Source organism: Eurosta solidaginis, chromosome 1 (genome assembly GCF_040869045.1).
Source record: "Eurosta solidaginis isolate ZX-2024a chromosome 1, ASM4086904v1, whole genome shotgun sequence".
Taxonomy (NCBI): Eukaryota; Metazoa; Arthropoda; class Insecta; order Diptera; family Tephritidae; genus Eurosta; species Eurosta solidaginis.
Window position 1 is genome coordinate 343,588,851 of NC_090319.1, and position 17,509 is coordinate 343,606,359.

The following is a 17,509-nucleotide window of genomic DNA, read 5'->3' on the forward strand; positions in this document are numbered from 1 at the left end:
TACCAAATTTCACGAGGATTGGTAATGTTTTGTTCGACATATGGCATTAAAAGTATCCTAGACAAATTAAATGAAAAAGGGCGGAGCCACGCCCATTTTGAAAATTTCTTTTATTTTTGTATTTTGTTGCACCATATCATTACTGGAGTCGAATGTTGACATAATTTACATATATACTGTAAAGATATTAACTTTTCTTTTAAAATTTGACTTAAAAAAAATTTTTTTTTAAGTGGGCGTGGTCGTTCTCCGATTTTGCTAATTTTTATTAAGCATACATATAATAATAAGAGTAACGTTCCTGCCAAATTCCATCATGATATCTTCAACGACTGCCAAATTACAGCTTGCAAAACTTCTAAATTACCTTATTTTAAAAGTGGGCGGTGTCACGCCTATTGTCCAAAATTTTACTAGTTTTCTATTATGCGTCATAAGTTCAACTCACCTACCAAACTTCATCGCTTTATCCGTATTTGGTAATGAATTATCGCACTTTTTCGATTTTTCGAAATTTTCGATATCGAAAAAGGGGGCGTGGTTATAGTCCGATATCGTTCATTTTAAATAGCGATCTGAGATGAGTGCCCAGGAGCCTACATACCAAATTTCATCAAGATACCTCAAAATTTACTCAAGTTATCGTGTTAACAGACGGACGGACGGTCGGACGGACATGGCTCAATCGAATTTTTTTTTCGATACTGATGATTTTGATATATGGAGGTCTATATCTATCTCGATTCTTTTATACCTGTACAACCAACCGTTATCCCATCAAAGTTAATATACTCTATGAGCTCTGCTCAACTGAGTATAAAAATTTATGCCCCTATTACCGTTTACAACTCAACTCTGGTTGAGTTGAAATTTCGCAATTTGGTATTACAGATTAAAACTCAACCTGTCAAAAAAAATTTCGGTTGAGTTGTCTAGTCTTACAACTTTTTGTGGCATTGCCGTTTACAACCTTGTGTTGGTGTAGTTGTCAAAGACGTGAAAATCTTACAACTGCTTACTAACAGTTGTCTCATGAAATTTTGCAGTTGTTTTGAAAAAATGTTACGTTTTAGAAGACGGTTCACCACCTAATTTTTAACAAAGATTTTCAAAGTTGATATCAAAAGACACGTTTCGACCTCCGATTTCAGAATACGAAAACAAAAATTGTAATTCTTTGCGACAGCACGACACTGCTAATACGCGTCCAAAAATATCGAGACGCGTATTAATCTCGAGAACAATAATCCGAAGGCGGAAAAGAAACATTTTATCTCTTGTCCGGAGATATTTGTAGTTGAAGTTGGCGATTTTCATGTGGTTGTTGTAATGTTGTTGTCTTTTTTCGGTTTTTGTTTAATATCTTTTGAAGGAGTTAAAATTTTTATTTTCCGCCTTCGGATTATTAATACTAATGCCAAGACGCATCGTTTAATATCTCTCTCGATATTTTTGGACACGTATTAGCAGTGTCATGCTGTCGTAAAGAATTACACAAAAATTAAAAATTTTATTTCTAATCAAATCTAATTTCATGTGGTTGATCTATTTTGCCTGATTTTTTGTACACAGCTATGCAGAAAGGTGTTCGACCCAACCAGAGTTATTTTTACGAATCGCGGCCAAAGGCCGCCAACGCAGAAAGATGTTCTGTGTAAAAAAAACTGTGGAACGGGCCTCATATTTCGGACCCTCTCGGGCCATTTTGTGGGTCTTTGTAAATATCTTTCAAAAGAAATAAAATTTTTAATTTCCGCTCTCGAATCCTAAAAACGGAGATGGAAACCCGTCTTTTGATACCACCTTTGATAAGAGTTAGATGGTGCACGGGCTTATAAAACGTTACCAAAAAAAAAGCAAAACATTTAAAGCCGGTAGTTAAACCTTTTTTAATCAAACAATAATCAACAATTTTGTACACATTTCTAGAAAAAACACGGTTTAAACAATTACATTGAATAACTTTTTGACTTTAGTTGGACGAGGCTGGCCGCAGTTCGGATGCAGCCAAAATAGGTGAAATAATTATGCGAGTCCCATTGATACTTATCACTACTCCTGGGAATCCTATTTGAGTAAAATACAGTTTTTTCTGTTAGGGTTTTAATCTACTTCGCACAAATATTCTCCTCAATAATATCTAAAACCAGTCCAACACCAAAATCATTTCCACATCATATTTGATAGCTGCCGACAGCAACGAATCGGAGTATGGCGCATAATTTTAAAATACGAACGCGTATGCGGAAATGGTCCTTAATTTTGTTTAGTACTGAGTAAAATGCTTCCTTTCAAATCTGCAAAATAACTTCATATGAAACTCATTATTTGTTTGTCACTTAAACATTTTCATACTTGGTGCTTGGTAGTTCCAATGGATTGGAATGATCACGCGAATGTTTTCCGTATTCGCGAAATGTCAATCACCAATATTTTTGTCATTATAAAATAGACTTCATAAAATATTAATAAAAAAATCACATTTGAAAATGCTTAAATTTCTGCCACAAATTGATCAGCTGTTTATTTATCTGTCAAATCATCACTTTCTGAAGTTGGCAACTCAATTCAATTTCAACTGAAATAAGTTGTAATTCGTAATACCAAACAGGAGTTGAGTTGTCTTAAAGTTGAGTTGTTTTAATTACAACCCAACTAAGTTGAGTTGTAAACGGTAATAGGGCCATTAATTTCTGTCATATCATTTCGGTTCAAATTTTCATGTGGTTGTATTTTGCCAGATTTTTTTATACACACTAATGCAGAAAGGCGTTGGACCCACCCAAGGTTATTTTTACAAATCGCGGCCAAAGACCGCCAACGCAGAAAAATATTCTGTGCAAAAAAACTGTGGATCGGGCATCATATTTCGGACCCTCGGACCATTTTGTGGGTTTTTGTTAATATTTTTCTACAGAAAAAAAATTTTTAATTTCCGCTTTCGAATCCTAAAAACGAAGGCCAAAACGCGTCTTTTGATACCACCTTTGATAAGAGTTAGATGGTGCACGGGCTCATAAAATGTTACCAAAAAAACAAAAAATTTAAAGCCGGTATTTAAACTTTTTTAATCAAAAATTTTGTACATATTTATAGAAAAAACAACGTTTAAACGAAGGATTACATTGAATAACTTTTTGACTATGGAGCGACATTCCGAAGTCGGACGAGACTGGACGCTGTTCGGATGCAGCCAATATAGGTGAAATTAGGCGAACGTGATCTCTAATCCACTTCGCACAAATATGCTCCTCAATAATATGTAAAACCAGTCCAACATCAAAATCATTTCCACAGCATTTTTGATAGCTACCATCACCAAGGCGTCTGAGTGTGGCGCATAATTTTAAAATAGGGGTACAGCCTTCCCTCGAAAGCGTTTGCGGAAATGGTCCTTAATTTTGTTTAGTAATGAGCAAAATGCTTCCTTTAAAATCTGCAAAATAACTTCATTTGAAACTCATCATTTGTCAATTAAACATTTTCTTACTTGGTGCTTGGTAGTTCCAAGGGATTGGAATGAATGTTTTCCGTATTCGCGACATGTTAATCGCCAACATTTTCGCCATTATAAAATAGATTTCGTATCATATAATATCTTGTAATACAAAATCACTTTTGCAAATGCTTAAATTTCCGCCACAAATTGATTTCATTCATTTATCTGTCAAATCATCACTTTCCTAGGTTGGCAGCACCAATTCAACTTCAACTGAAATAAGTTGTAATTCGTAATACCAAACAGGAGTTGAGTTGTCTAATTACATCCCTACTAAGTTGAGTTGTATACCGTAATAGGGGCATTAGAGATGCGAATTTTTTTCATAGAAAAAGTTCCACCTCTAGAGTGTAATATCTAATTAAATAAATATAAGACGCTCCGAAGAGATTTTAAGATGAGCTTCTCTTCCAATTTTCGTCGTGCAATCACTATTTATTAGTTCTTTAAATTTTATATTTTAAACACATAAAAGCAACCGAAATAATGGGAAAATAAGACCGCTGGTTAGAATCGAGCTCAAGACAAGTGTGTTTTACATAGTAAATTTTACCAAGTAGCGCAACTAACAGCTGATCGGTGAAATTCGCACATTCACACGCACAGTTCTCGACTCAGTCTCAAAAAAAAAACTTTAGATTATTTAGCTTAAAGTGAGTTAATCCTTACCAATTGATATATATAGAGAATATATAAGGAGTTTTTGTTGTTATTAAAAGAATCATTTTATTTATATTTAAGTTTTTATCATTTATTTTTGAACTTTATATTAACAATTTCATGCGTTTTTAAATCATTTTCGTGCATATAAATACAACCATGTGCATATACGTTTTGACATTACATTTCATACACGTTCGTATTTGCCATTCTCATTGTTTCTAAATTCGTAAACAATGACTGCGGATATTCTGTGTGAGTTTTCGAAAAAATGTATTATTTTCGTGAAATTTTATTACATTATCTGTGGTATTGTGTTGGTCAAAAAGCTTTTATGCAAAAATATTTAGCCTCACAACGCGACAATGTATTTCGTAATGTCGAAGTACTTATATGTATATGTATTTGATGTGGAAGCTTGCATTTGAGAACACGGTTGCCACTTAGTCCATTCCCTCCCCCCCCTATATGGTCCTGCTGGCCCCTTTTTCCCAATTTTGTTTCTTTTTCGGCACGGTTTTGGTACTTTTATTTCTTTTTCACTGAAACAAAAATTCAAAACACTGCTAAAAAAATTGCCGCAAATCTATTACCCACATATAATTTTCAATTTACTCCTAAAATTTTGTCCCTTTTTTTTAAGGTCTGGTCCTTTTTTCGATAAATTTTGGTCCCAAATGACATGGTGTGGCAACCGTGTTTGAGAATGCACGTGATAAGGTTGCATTTTTACGAACTTAATTTTTTTTAAATAATAAATTAGTAGTATGCAAGCGACTGCCATAGTAGTAGATATGTACATGAATATTATGAACAAAGTTTAAAGCTAAAAAAAATGTCTTTGAAATATAATCTAAGAGAAGATGGACACGAGGCGTAGCTTCATAGACGCGTATTAGGCACAGCATAAGCAATCTTGATGTGTAGAGGGATCTTAGCTGCAAGCCATATTTTGCAGGCGTCTACGAAGCTACGCCTCTTGTGTATCTTGCCTAAGTTCAACTTTTTAGGAGATCTGACATTTTTAATTAATATTGATAAATAACACCTAAAGCAAATACGCTTAAGGTGACTTTTGCGCCGTTTTGGCACTTGCGTTGCGTCTACATCTGACTTTGAACACACATGCTTTAATTGCTTCAATCCATAAGCAACGCAACGCCAACGTCAAAGCAACACACAAATAATTAAAAACTTACGTTCTTCTTGAAGTTTCTTGCATTTAAAAAAATCTATCGCCGTTCAACTAAATAAAAAACATAATTTTGTATTTATGTCGATTTCGTGATCGATCAGGAGAGACGGTGGAACATATCCTCCTGGAACGCGACGCAATCTGATGAGGGCACAATAGATCAACGGTCGCAGAGCAATCCCCAATAAATTTTCTATCTATCTTCATGTTATAAAAATAGTTGTATTTAATTTTTCCTCATGTGACGTTATTTTAAAGTAACCCTTATTTGACGAATCACTAAACGATTTCTTTCAAATAAAGTGTTTGTTAGCGTTCACCGAATATGGTGAAAACGGCTCCTGGAATAGTTAGCCTATATAGCCAAAGAAAGTTATGCATAAGCAAAATTTAGTCAGCACAAAACGAATAGAGAAAATTTAAAATATAATGCATATTTATAAAATATAATGCATATTTATAAAATGCATGCAATTTATGAAATCATTTTTACTATATAAAATTAGTTTGACATATCAGATTTGTCAATATTATTTTATTCCTGCTACTTTTAACACATTTATAATATTTAAGAACATTTAAGAAGTAAAAAACATAATTAATGCTTACATGTTTCATTTATTTTCATTGAGGAATAAGTTCGTAAAAATAAAAAGAACGTTTTTATAAAGTGCATGTGAAGCTTCATAGATAAAATGAGTAATCGAAGGAACTTTGGTTTATATATTACATTTTTAAAATGAAAATCTCTTTTGTTTGTACATTACATTTTTAAATGAAAATCTCCTGCTAAAAAAGGAGCAACGCCTAACTACATTTTTTCATTTTCGTACTTAACTACACTCCCTTTTGTGATTCAGGATTTCGGGCAAATTTTGAAAAAACTCCGAACATCAATTCCTTCATTATATGACATTCGACTGCCTAGTCCACTGCCTTCCACTCTATTCGCAACATAAGCTCTATTTAAGCTGCCAAACTATATAGTAAACAATGGTGTTTTAACTAAGCGATAAACGTCAAAACTACAAACAGCCTCGCTCACCTGATGCAAATCTCAGGTCTAGAGATGCATTTTTGGTACGTAAGAGTACTTCAAGCTGAGTTGCATTTGATAGTTTAATAAAACTTTGTAGTATTCACAAATGAAATAGTTGCATATATTTCCGCGGAAATAAGAATACTAGAAGATTTTTAGCCTGCAACAATGCAGAAACATACGGAAGCAAAATTTATTTAAATTAGAGTCAAAATATAAAGCGCCACACGTGTAACATGGGAAAATTTGACTTCTAAGGCTGTTTACACAAATGCATAAGGGCAAAATTATATAAACGCTTTGGTCGCTTCAAAGCAAAGATAACATACGGTGTTTCATTGTTTTTCGTAAGGCGTTGTCACAGCGTAGGCACGCAACCAAAGCATTTATGTAAATTTTTCGATACTTCGCCCGACAGATGAATTAATGAATGCAACACAACCAAAGCGTCCTGTGTAAATCTGCCTTAATTTTTGTAGCTGTGAAAGTCTCCTGCAAATAAAATGGTGCTGTAAGTGTAAGGAAATCAAACTCCTATATGACACTGCTTTATTTTCAATGTATTTTTCTTGTATTTTGTCTTATATTTTTTGCCGAGGGAGCCAATAAGGTTTCAGTACTGGTGTAAGTGTGTGAACTATATTTAAAAAAACTAACGAAATACAAGAAAAATACCACGTAGTTCATTAAAAACAAACAAGCCAGTTTGTATTTCGATAGGGTTTTTTTTACATTAGTCCGTTTTTTCTTTATTTTTACTGACAAATGAAAATTTTGTTTTTAGTTTCAAAATCTTGTGCATAAAAACACAACTAAATTCAAAGTGTAAATTGTGTGTGCAAATGTGTTTTCAATAAGTGTATATTTTTCAGGTTTTCATAGTTAAAGAATTGATCTCCAGATTCTTGTGTTACACAAATATAGTGAACTTGGGTACAGAAATTCAAATTAAAAAGTTTTTCACAATAATTTGAAAAACTCTACGTTTTCTCTGCTTTTTACACTTAAAGGAGTAACCCTCCATAATAAATTAAACTTTTAATGAAAATCAATAACTCTGAACTGAACACTTTTCGCCATGATATAAAATTAAAATGTTGTGGAACAGGAGCAACACTTTTGTGACTACATAAACCCTGTTCAATCTTTTACGTCTCTGCACAGAACCCTAATTGACCGTTTTCAACCGAAACAATAATGGCAACCCAGATTTTCCCGTTATGCTAACTTAAGCGAGTGCCTGTCAGAAAGAAGTCAACACACTTGTACTTGTACACTATGCGCGAAGCTACACTTTTGTATTAGGGGGACTCATGTAACCGTATAAATGCCTTATAAAGTGTGTAAACGTATAAATTTATCTAGTGCGTAAACGAGCTGTCAAATTTTGTATGAAAAATCATTTACACAATTTGTATAAATTTATGCGCACATTTCATTGTGTAAACGCGATAAACTCAAAGGAATGCAACCTTGCAGACATTACAGCAGGCATTTTCATCAGAAATCTCCAACATCAGCAAGGCATTTACAAGAATATCTTAGTAAAGACGTTTTAGTTTTGAATTTTAACTTAATCTTGGCATTTTTTAATTTGTATAACAATCAAAAAATTTTTGTAATTGATATTAGAGAAAAATTGTAAGTTTACAAACGGCGATGGTTACTAGGACATGTTTCTGAATTTCACTTCTTCATCAGCTAGCTTTTCGGGAGCTGAGCGTTGAACTCGAGTCTCCAACATTCATATCAGTGCAAGCCTTTTTTAGCTGCTACGCCATATGAATGTTCCGTTGTTCGCTGTACAATTGGTCTCTAAGAGTTGCCTTTTTTGTTTATATTCCTTTTGATCACCATGTAGGCACATACACTCTGTATGTAGTTTATTCCTAATGGTGTGGATATGATTTTTAGGCGTGCTTTTGAAAGCTTAGTAACATTTGTTCGGATATTTACAGTATTTGTTTTTAATACTTCCGCTGTTACTATTATATCAATATGATCATATGTATTTAATTAGCGAGCTTTGCTCATATTGCTTTATACAATGGTTTTTGTAATTGATATTAGAGAAAAATTGTAAGTTTACAAACGGCGATGGTTACTAGGACATGTTTCTGAGCAAAGCTCGCTAATTAAATACATATGATCATATTGATATAATAGTAACAGCGGAAGTATTAAAAACAAATACTGTAAATATCCGAACAAATGTTACTAAGCTTTCAAAAGCACGCCTAAAAATCATATCCACACCATTAGGAATAAACTACATACAGAGTGTATGTGCCTACATGGTGATCAAAAGGAATATAAACAAAAAAGGCAACTCTTAGAGACCAATTGTACAGCGAACAACGGAACATTCATATGGCGTAGCAGCTAAAAAAGGCTTGCACTGATATGAATGTTGGAGACTCGAGTTCAACGCTCAGCTCCCGAAAAGCTAGCTGATGAAGAAGTGAAATTCAGAAACATGTCCTAGTAACCATCGCCGTTTGTAAACTTACAATTTTTCTCTAATATCAATTACAAAAACCATTGTATAAAGCAATATGAGCAAAGCTCGCTAATTAAATACATATGAAAAAATTTTTGTTTGGCAATAATACAGCTGATAAACAATCAAGTTTATCAAGATTATTTCTAGGTGCGTTCATATAACAGCGTGTGTAAATGGATATAATATTACACCTTATAAGTTTATATGCTTTCATGAGTCCCCCTATTGTTTATGGCGATTGTCATCATTGTGGATAAAACAAGTGATATCTTATCTGTCAACTGCCTGACAGGATGTTCAATATGGCAACTTTTTGCATTTTGGCAGCGTTTTGACCGGGTGTTCAATATGGCGGCGCATAGGGCCGGCTATCTTCAGCGGGTGATAGAGAGAGATACAGAATGAGACAGCGATAGTCAATTAAAAATCAGGCGATCCATTCTATTTGTAATTTTAACGTCTATGCAGAAGTTATCTTAAGGTTTACAATGGTGATTGTGATTCAGCAAAAAAACCGCCTTTGCACGGTGTACACTCTTGCATTAAACCGTGTCGAAAATATATCAACCCTTTATGCACTTGTTTTCTATGAACCGAACACAAAAAAATTAAGCTTCTTCCATAGTCAAGTCTGCAAGAAAAAGGAATAAATTTCGCTAAAATAATTTGGCAATTAAAATTAGCGTTACCAGATTTGCAGGACAATCATATACCCTGTTAAAGCGTAACAGGGCAAAAAATGTGCCTTTTCTCCAATTTCGAAATGTACGTTTTAATGTAGCGAACATATTCGGTTTGACGCTTTGCCTTTATGTCCAAAAGATATGGGCAGAATTTCTGCGCAGACTGATAAGTTTAAAATCTCTGCGGTACACATATCGCACACTAACTACGAAAGAGTCATAACTTAAAATTTTTCAAAATCGTTTTTTTTCCATAAACCAATTCACAGTACACATCTCTAACTGCCCTTTAAATTTCGTTGTCATTATTTTCTTCTTTAACTGGAAAATTACTGTTAAGCCAGTTTTGGTGTTGATTGTTGAGTACTATTTTTAGTTGTGCTTAAGAACAAGTGATCAGTTTTTTTACGCATAAAGCGTATTATTTTAAATTCTATCTTGTTGCAAAAAAGTTTTAACTTTGTTGTGTATTAATTAAAATTGTGTCTTTTTATACGTAAAGAGTAAGTAAATTTGCTTGCATTATTGTGAAATGTGCCTTTTTTGATGAAATAATTGTGAATGTATGAGTAGTAAGTTTTCTTAGAAATTCACTAGTTTAAAAATGAAATCAAATATAATTTTAGCTTTGTTGCTATAAGGTATAACTATGCTTTCATATTTTGAATAAATATCGATATTAATTTTATTGACTGACTGGAAATTTAATTTTTTTAGTTGTGACTTTATTGTTGAAAATGAAGTGTCCAAACCTTGAGCATTATTCAAGAACAATGCAATGTTTAAACGAAGAGACTGATTCTAGCGTATCTAATGAAAGTTATACGAGTGATGGCAGTATACATGCATTTAGCGAGTCTGAGAGTGAATTCCGTTTATCAGAAGCGAATGAAAGTAGCTCTTCGGAAGCAAATAAAGAAAAACATTTTAGACAGAGATTACGCTGTAAATATGAATTAAAAAATAATAAGAAGCAGAAAGAGCAAAAATTGTTGCGAAACTCTGGGCTCTCATATACCTCACTTTCAAAAACAAAGAAATCTATTAATGCTAAACGTTTGCAGCCTCCCTGTGGAGCAAAGTGCCGGTTGGGATGCAGTCGAGATATTTCCGAATCACAGCGACTTAAAATATTTCATAGTTATTGGAAGTGCAGTGATTTGCAAATACAAAGAGAGTTTTTAGCTAATCATATGGAGCCAATAAAGCGCAAATATAGATACGGGTCTCGCAGACTTAATAACGCTTTTTTCTTTGATGTCAACTCAAAGCATATCAGAGTATGTAAGACTTTTTTCAAAGGCACTCTTGACATAAATGATAGAGTTATACGCACAGTCATTAAAAAAAAATATGAAGAAGGATTCGTTGAGATTGATCTTCGTGGTAAGCATATAAATCATAGTACAGTAAGCTCTGAAATTAAGGAAAGTATAAGGGATTTTATAAAAAACATTCCGAAAGTTGAGTCTCACTATTTACGTGCCCAAACTTCGCGCGAGTTCATTGAGAACAGCAAAAGTGTTGCAGACCTGTACCAAGACTACAAAGAAAATCGTGAGGCGGAAAATTTAGAATTCGGAAGTAAAATTATGTTTTATAGAATATTTAATACAGAATTTAATATTTCTTTCTTCAAACCAAAAAAAAATCAATGTGATCTCTGCGAGTCTTATCTAAATGCTGTTGAAATTGAAAAGATAAGATTGAGTGAACAGTATACCACACATCAAGAAGAGAAGGATCTATGCAAATAGATTGCAACTGGAATTGCAATATGAGGATTTTTATGATTTCAAGTCTCTACAAGAAGAATGGGGCCAAAATTTTTCCACTAATGAAAATAATGAAAAAGTTATATGGCATAATATTAAAGTTTTGCAAGTTAAAAACGAAAATTTAGATTAATTTTTCTACAAAACATCCTACAAAGAGCCCAGGTTTCAAAAAGTTTGTGTAAAGAAGAGCAACTTGGAGTCCGTAAAGTCGTGGAATAGCATTAAGTAAGTTATTTAAACTTTATACACGAAACAGATGTTATTTTTAATAAACATTTTATCTTAACCATTTTTAACTTTATTATAGTCTAAGATCCCGTGGCTGCCAGCCTTTGTCATTTTATAAAATATGAAATTTCGTCAGTGCATACTTCCAACTGAAGCAGGATCGTTGGTCTATTATAAAACTTGAGTCATGGTGGCTTTAACAGATATCGTGCAAAAATTTTGCAGAAAAATAGACATTTCCTTCGTCATTTTATAAAGACTGATTTTCATAAATGGTCTTCGTCACGATATAAGAAGCCACTAACCTCATTGCCACTGTTCCATAGTGGCTTTGATTAGCCAGACACTTTTAATCCTTCTAAAATTCAAAGAACATCGAAGCAATTTTATACTGAAATTCGAATACAAAATCTTTAAAAAAAACTTTGAAATTTTGTTTGCCGTAAAAAACTTTCAGCTTTCATTTTATGAAAAAGTACAGTTTTGCATTACAAAAAGTGTCTGGCTGGACAAAGCCACTATGGAAAGTGTCTGGCAACGAGGCTAGTGACTTCTTAAATCTTTTTCTGCAAAATTTTTGCACGATATCTGTTAAAGCCACCATGACTCAAGTTTTATAATAGACCAACGATCCTGCTTCAGTTGGAAGTATGCACTGACGAAATTTCAACTTTTATAAAATGACAAAGGTCTGGCCGTCACGGGCTCTTACTCTATTAATTTTAAATGTATTTTTTTTATTTTGCCGGCTCTAGGTCAAAAGTAATAAAACGATTTGGTTTTTTTATTTTCCCAATATATTTCGATCAGCTTACTTTGTAATAACTAACAACAATAACTAAATAAATTTATTAATTTTAGCTTGTGCTCACTTTATTCACAAAGGCTACCACTTCCACAAATAAAGCAGACATATGCAAGAATTAGTCAATAAAAAGCAAATTCCTAAAAGTTTCTACGAGTCTTATTACAAAAACTTAATAAATATTTAGCTTTGATAAATTTCAAATACATTTTAATATAGTATTTTTCAACAATGAATTATATATTTTACTTTTGGTTCGTTATTTTATCGTTTTTGAAGTGAACTAAAATTTAATTTAAAATATTCATATAGCAATAAAGTCCTAAAGTGTATATTTCTTGTGAATTTTCTTTTGTGTATTTAGTGTTCAGTTAGCCTGGAGAAGCTTTAAAAGAAAATTAAAGCGTTTTTTCAGTTAAAGGGGCATAATTGGATATAGTATCAAACGTAAAATAAAAACATTTCAGTCAAATAGTCATAATTCAAAATTGCTATATATTTTGTCCTTAAATAAATAATTAGAACAAAATTTTGTCAATTCATTTTACAATGAAGGTCTCCTTATTTGTAAAACTGGATTTCAGTATAACATTACAGACGTTTTCACATAAACCGTCTTTCTTCTCTCCTGAACATTTACATTTTTCAAGTTGTGACTCTTTTGTAGTTAGTGTGCGATATGTATATTCCATGGCATAAATATTACCAGGTAAAACCATTTGCTCTTCTTGGCGGCCATAATGGTTTTTTGATTTTTAAAAAAATTTTAAAATCACTCTCTTAAACTTTGTGGAAATGCCAAACCAAAGTAAACACAAAAAAAAAATGTTGGTTTGACATTTTAATTTTTTTAATACCAAAACAAATAAAATGCTTATGAAATAAGTGAAAAAATATTTCGAAAAGTTTTGAAATCGGTTTTTATGTATATGGCAAAAAAATGAGTTACCAATATAATGGATGCCTCAACGCGTGCTATTTTTGCAAGGGGAAAGAAGAACGAATGTTGGAGACCACCCCTATTGATTTATCATTCATCCTTCTTCACTTGGTTGATACGTCTTTAACCCTTAAATATGCTGAAACTTCACTTTATAAGAGATCACCAGTCTCAAGTGTCCTCGCTACTGCGGAAAAGGTTGGAAGATACATTTTTTAATTGGCGCTTAACCGTTTAGGAGATGCTGGTCGTTGCGTAACAAGTCACTTCAGGTAACCCTGTTTCGCGATAACTGACCCCAACAGGGGGCACCAAGAGAGATCAAAATCTTCCCCACCTGCTTCTCCGAACCCAGTGGAGATCTTCCCAGCTTAGCTCTTCGTAGCTTAGCTAAACATCATCGTACAGTTGGAGTATGATAGTTCATAGAGGCTGCATTTACCGGCTGAACGGTCAAAGTCTGCCGCTGTAGTGTAGAGCTAGTGTGTTGGCCTATCCATCAAAAATATTTAAGAAAATTTGTATAGATGGTATTGATTGTCACTTGGCACCAAAAGTTCGTCCGAATTAGCAGATACATTTTTGGGTCGGCACAAAACATGTATTTAGGTGAGACAGTTCATAGAAAAACGAATACACGATCAGTAGCCTTCGAATTGGATGGAAAGCTAGACCTTAATCTCCTAAGATATATACACCAAATTGTTATTATTATTAGATATGTATCTCTTCCGTACACCTTGGCGGTAAGCCGGGTTTTTCTTCTCGTCGCGCAGACGCTGATACATTTCTAAACAATTTGTTGAAGAAAATTCCTCAGAAGAGGATCGTGGCCTGATTATTCCTTTTGCGGGAAATCACAATACAATTCTTGAATTGAAAATTCTGGAATGCGGTTGACCGTTGAGATTTCTTATTTTCTGGTTATTTCCACCAATAAAAAAATCGGTTTTGGATAAAATATCATAATATAATTGTTAGAACGCAAAAATATATGGTAATTCTATACGACAGCATAACAGCGGTAATACGCGTCCAAAAATACCGAAAGAGGTGTCAAAAGACTCATATTGACCTCGACAACAATAATCCGAAGGCGCAAAATAAAAATTTTAGATCGTTCAAAAGATATTAACGAAAAACAGAAAAATTACCCCGGAGTGCTCCGAAACCGAGGGTGGGATCCATAGTATTTTTGCGCAGATCACCTTTCTGCATTGACGGCCTTTGGCCGCGCTTATAAAAAATTACATTGGGTGGATTCAACCACGGTTTGGAGACAAAAACTATATCCGCGGAAAACACTTATGTTCACAATTTTTTTTGTGGGCACCACAAAATCATCAAAATTACAACAACCACATGAACATTTTCAAAATTTCTTTTGCAAATATCTCTTGACATACCCAAAGTTTTTTCCCTCCGCTTTCGGATTCGCGATCCTGGATCCAAAGCTCGTCTTTTGATACCCCTCTTGATATTTTTGGACGTGTATTAAGAGTGTCATGCTGTGGTATAGAATTACCAAATATATTACAGTTTGTTATATTTTTGTTATGAAAACAACACCAAAATAAAAAAATAAAAATGTGAGAGCAATGAGAATTTTAAGATTTTTTTAAACGTCATTTCGGCTCTCATCGGTTTTACTTTGTAATATTCATACCATGGTATATTCCAGACATAGTATTAGTAACAATTTTAATTTGGACAAATGGCTTGGGCCACTGTACATACAATTACATATACATATGTATGAGATGGTCACATATTTATATGCTTTTGATTGACTTTGTTTACATAGAGACTGAAATACTCGAGCGCAGGAGGTACAAGGTTCATTCGAACGAAGACAGAAGCAGGGTCGTGGAAGCTGCAAATAATAATGAGGACTGGATAAGCATGGCAGTATCTTTGGGAGTCAACTATAAAACGGCTTACCACTGGGTAACGTCAGGAAGAGATAAAATGCTTAAACGAGGAGGAACGAGAGCAAAGTCCCTAACTGAGGAAGAAATCGATGATATTATAAAGTGGATTGAACAAAACTGCACTTTGACACTGAAACAAATACAATTTAAAGTATGCAACACTTTTCGAAAACAAGTTTCGACTACCACGATAGGAAACTATTTACAAGGCAGGCTATATACTATTCAAAACGTACACAACTTGCCAGTTGGCATCAATAGTGTCGTAAGTAAGGCAAAAAGAGCAGAATATGTAAGAGCTTTAAATACTTATATAAAAACTGGAAAGCAAGTAATCTATATGGACGAAATTAATTTTAATTTGTTTTACCGACGCGCACGAGGTAGAGCACGGCTTGGTTGTAAAGAGCCTCATATGCTGCCAGCCGCACGTGGGCTTAGTATTCATCTTATAGGGGCTATGGCAGCAAGTGGAATAATAGCTATGGATCGACGACGCAAATGTTTTAAAGATATTGAAGCATGTAATTTCATCCAAACAGTATTTCAAAATTGGGTTGAGATGGGCAATAACCTTGCGAATTTGGTAGTCGTATGTGATAATTTTCCGTGTAAAGCTTATCTGGAAAACGCTTTAAGTAAACTCAACGCCAAAAACAAGGTATCAATTTTACGTCTACCGCGATTATCCACAATGCTGAACCCCATTGAAATAATTTGGTCTAAAATGAAAACGCATGTCAAAGCAAAAATTGGCATTCCAGTGACTTTTGATCATGGTATGGTCGAGCAAAGGCTTTCTTTTATGGAGTGTCTCCTTGATGAAGCAAAAGCAGTTATTATTGGCGCCGATTGCACTAAAGCAATAGACCATGCTACCATATTTCATTCGGATGCACTGTCCTTGGTTGACTTGCCAGTTGGCATGTAATTCAAATAAATCCCTTCTAATTTGACCGTTGTAATTTACCAAGAGGTAAAACTTATATTTTATGTTTGTTTTGCTTCGAAATCTAAAATACCACTTTAAACTGACGGAAACACGAAAACACAAATTGAATTGAACGAACTGAAAGTTTAAACATGAAAAAAAAATATGTAAACTGCCAATAATAAAACATTTACAAATAAAAGTCCACTCAGCATTTAGATGATTAAATTTTCAATTTCCCTACATATAAATACCATTTGATAGCTCTTTCTGACTAAATAATGAGTTATCATACAATTGAACAAAAGAAATAATCAAATATGAATACTTTTGATGATCCAAAACTGAAAAGCATTTTTCGATCACTTTTTGGAATAATTTTTGAAGTGCTTTGCTGATTAAATTTTAATATTTCATAAAAACCAACAAAAAAATAATCAAATATGCTACCTTTGATGATCAAAAACTGAATATAATTTTTCAATCACATATTGGAATCATATTTGAATCAAATGTGTTTAGGTGATCAAAAATTTATAATCATTTTTAATTCAGCTTTCTGAATCTTTTCTGACTATATTTATTGACTGAATAATGAGTTTTATACTTGTTAAAATTTTACTCTTCATTGAAAATCTTACTTTTTTCACATACACACATTTTTTCAATCATGAAGTTCAGAAAAAATATGTATATAACATTTTTATTATTAAGACATTCTTCAAGACAATGTAATGCAAATGCTGCTCGTGCCCGAAGATTTCCCCAACCATTTCTCCACCTTCGGCTTCCCAGAAAATACATAATAGTTGGACAATACAAAAGTTGTGAGCTATTTGACCAGGTAAGTGAAACTCTCTTGACATATGTACCTGGATATGTCTTCAACATCCCGTACCGTATCGTATTTTGAGATATTGACGATCATAGCTGATGTTGGATGTTGTAGTCGCAGGTGTATATCGGTCAAATTTGTTTGCGAGTGGCCTGTGGTTCAAATAGCTCCACATGCTTTCTTCCTCTGATGAAATAAGATTATTATGTAGTATCTTATTTTGAATGAGATATGAAGAATAAATGCATCATAATCGCATTCAAAAATGATTCAAAAATCTCAAGAAAAACGATTGAAATATATTCACGAATATGATCAGAAAATGACTGTGAAAAGTAGTCAAATATTACTCTAAAACAATTAAAGTTCAATTTTGCAATGATATCAAATATGAATAAAAAGCGTTTCGAAATATGAATCATAAATGATTATTCAAGAATAATCACATTTATGGTACATTTTTTTTCCCGATGATACATTAA

The 17,509-nt window shown here is 33.3% G+C and overlaps 1 protein-coding gene across 19 annotated transcripts in view; it reads left to right on the top strand.

Annotated features, from left to right (window-relative positions):
• LOC137237973 (modifier of mdg4-like) overlaps window positions 1-17,509 on the top strand; it is a 222,395-nt gene that overhangs the window by 39,909 nt on the left and 164,977 nt on the right. Inside the window, exons 5-6 of one of the 19 annotated variants that reach the window (XR_010949065.1) lie at window positions 10,297-11,582; window positions 15,135-15,274. The exons of 13 other annotated variants lie outside the window; for them this stretch is intronic. Coding sequence is in view for 3 of the 6 variants with exons in the window: in XM_067762443.1 (XP_067618544.1) it covers window positions 15,135-16,192 (1,058 nt within the window). In the remaining 3 variants the exon portion in view is untranslated. Of the gene's footprint in view, window positions 1-10,296; window positions 11,583-12,446; window positions 12,725-15,134; window positions 16,387-17,509 lie in introns of those variants that run through there. 5 more of the 19 variants (XR_010949066.1, XM_067762445.1, XR_010949067.1 and 2 more) reach the window with 5 other exon arrangements.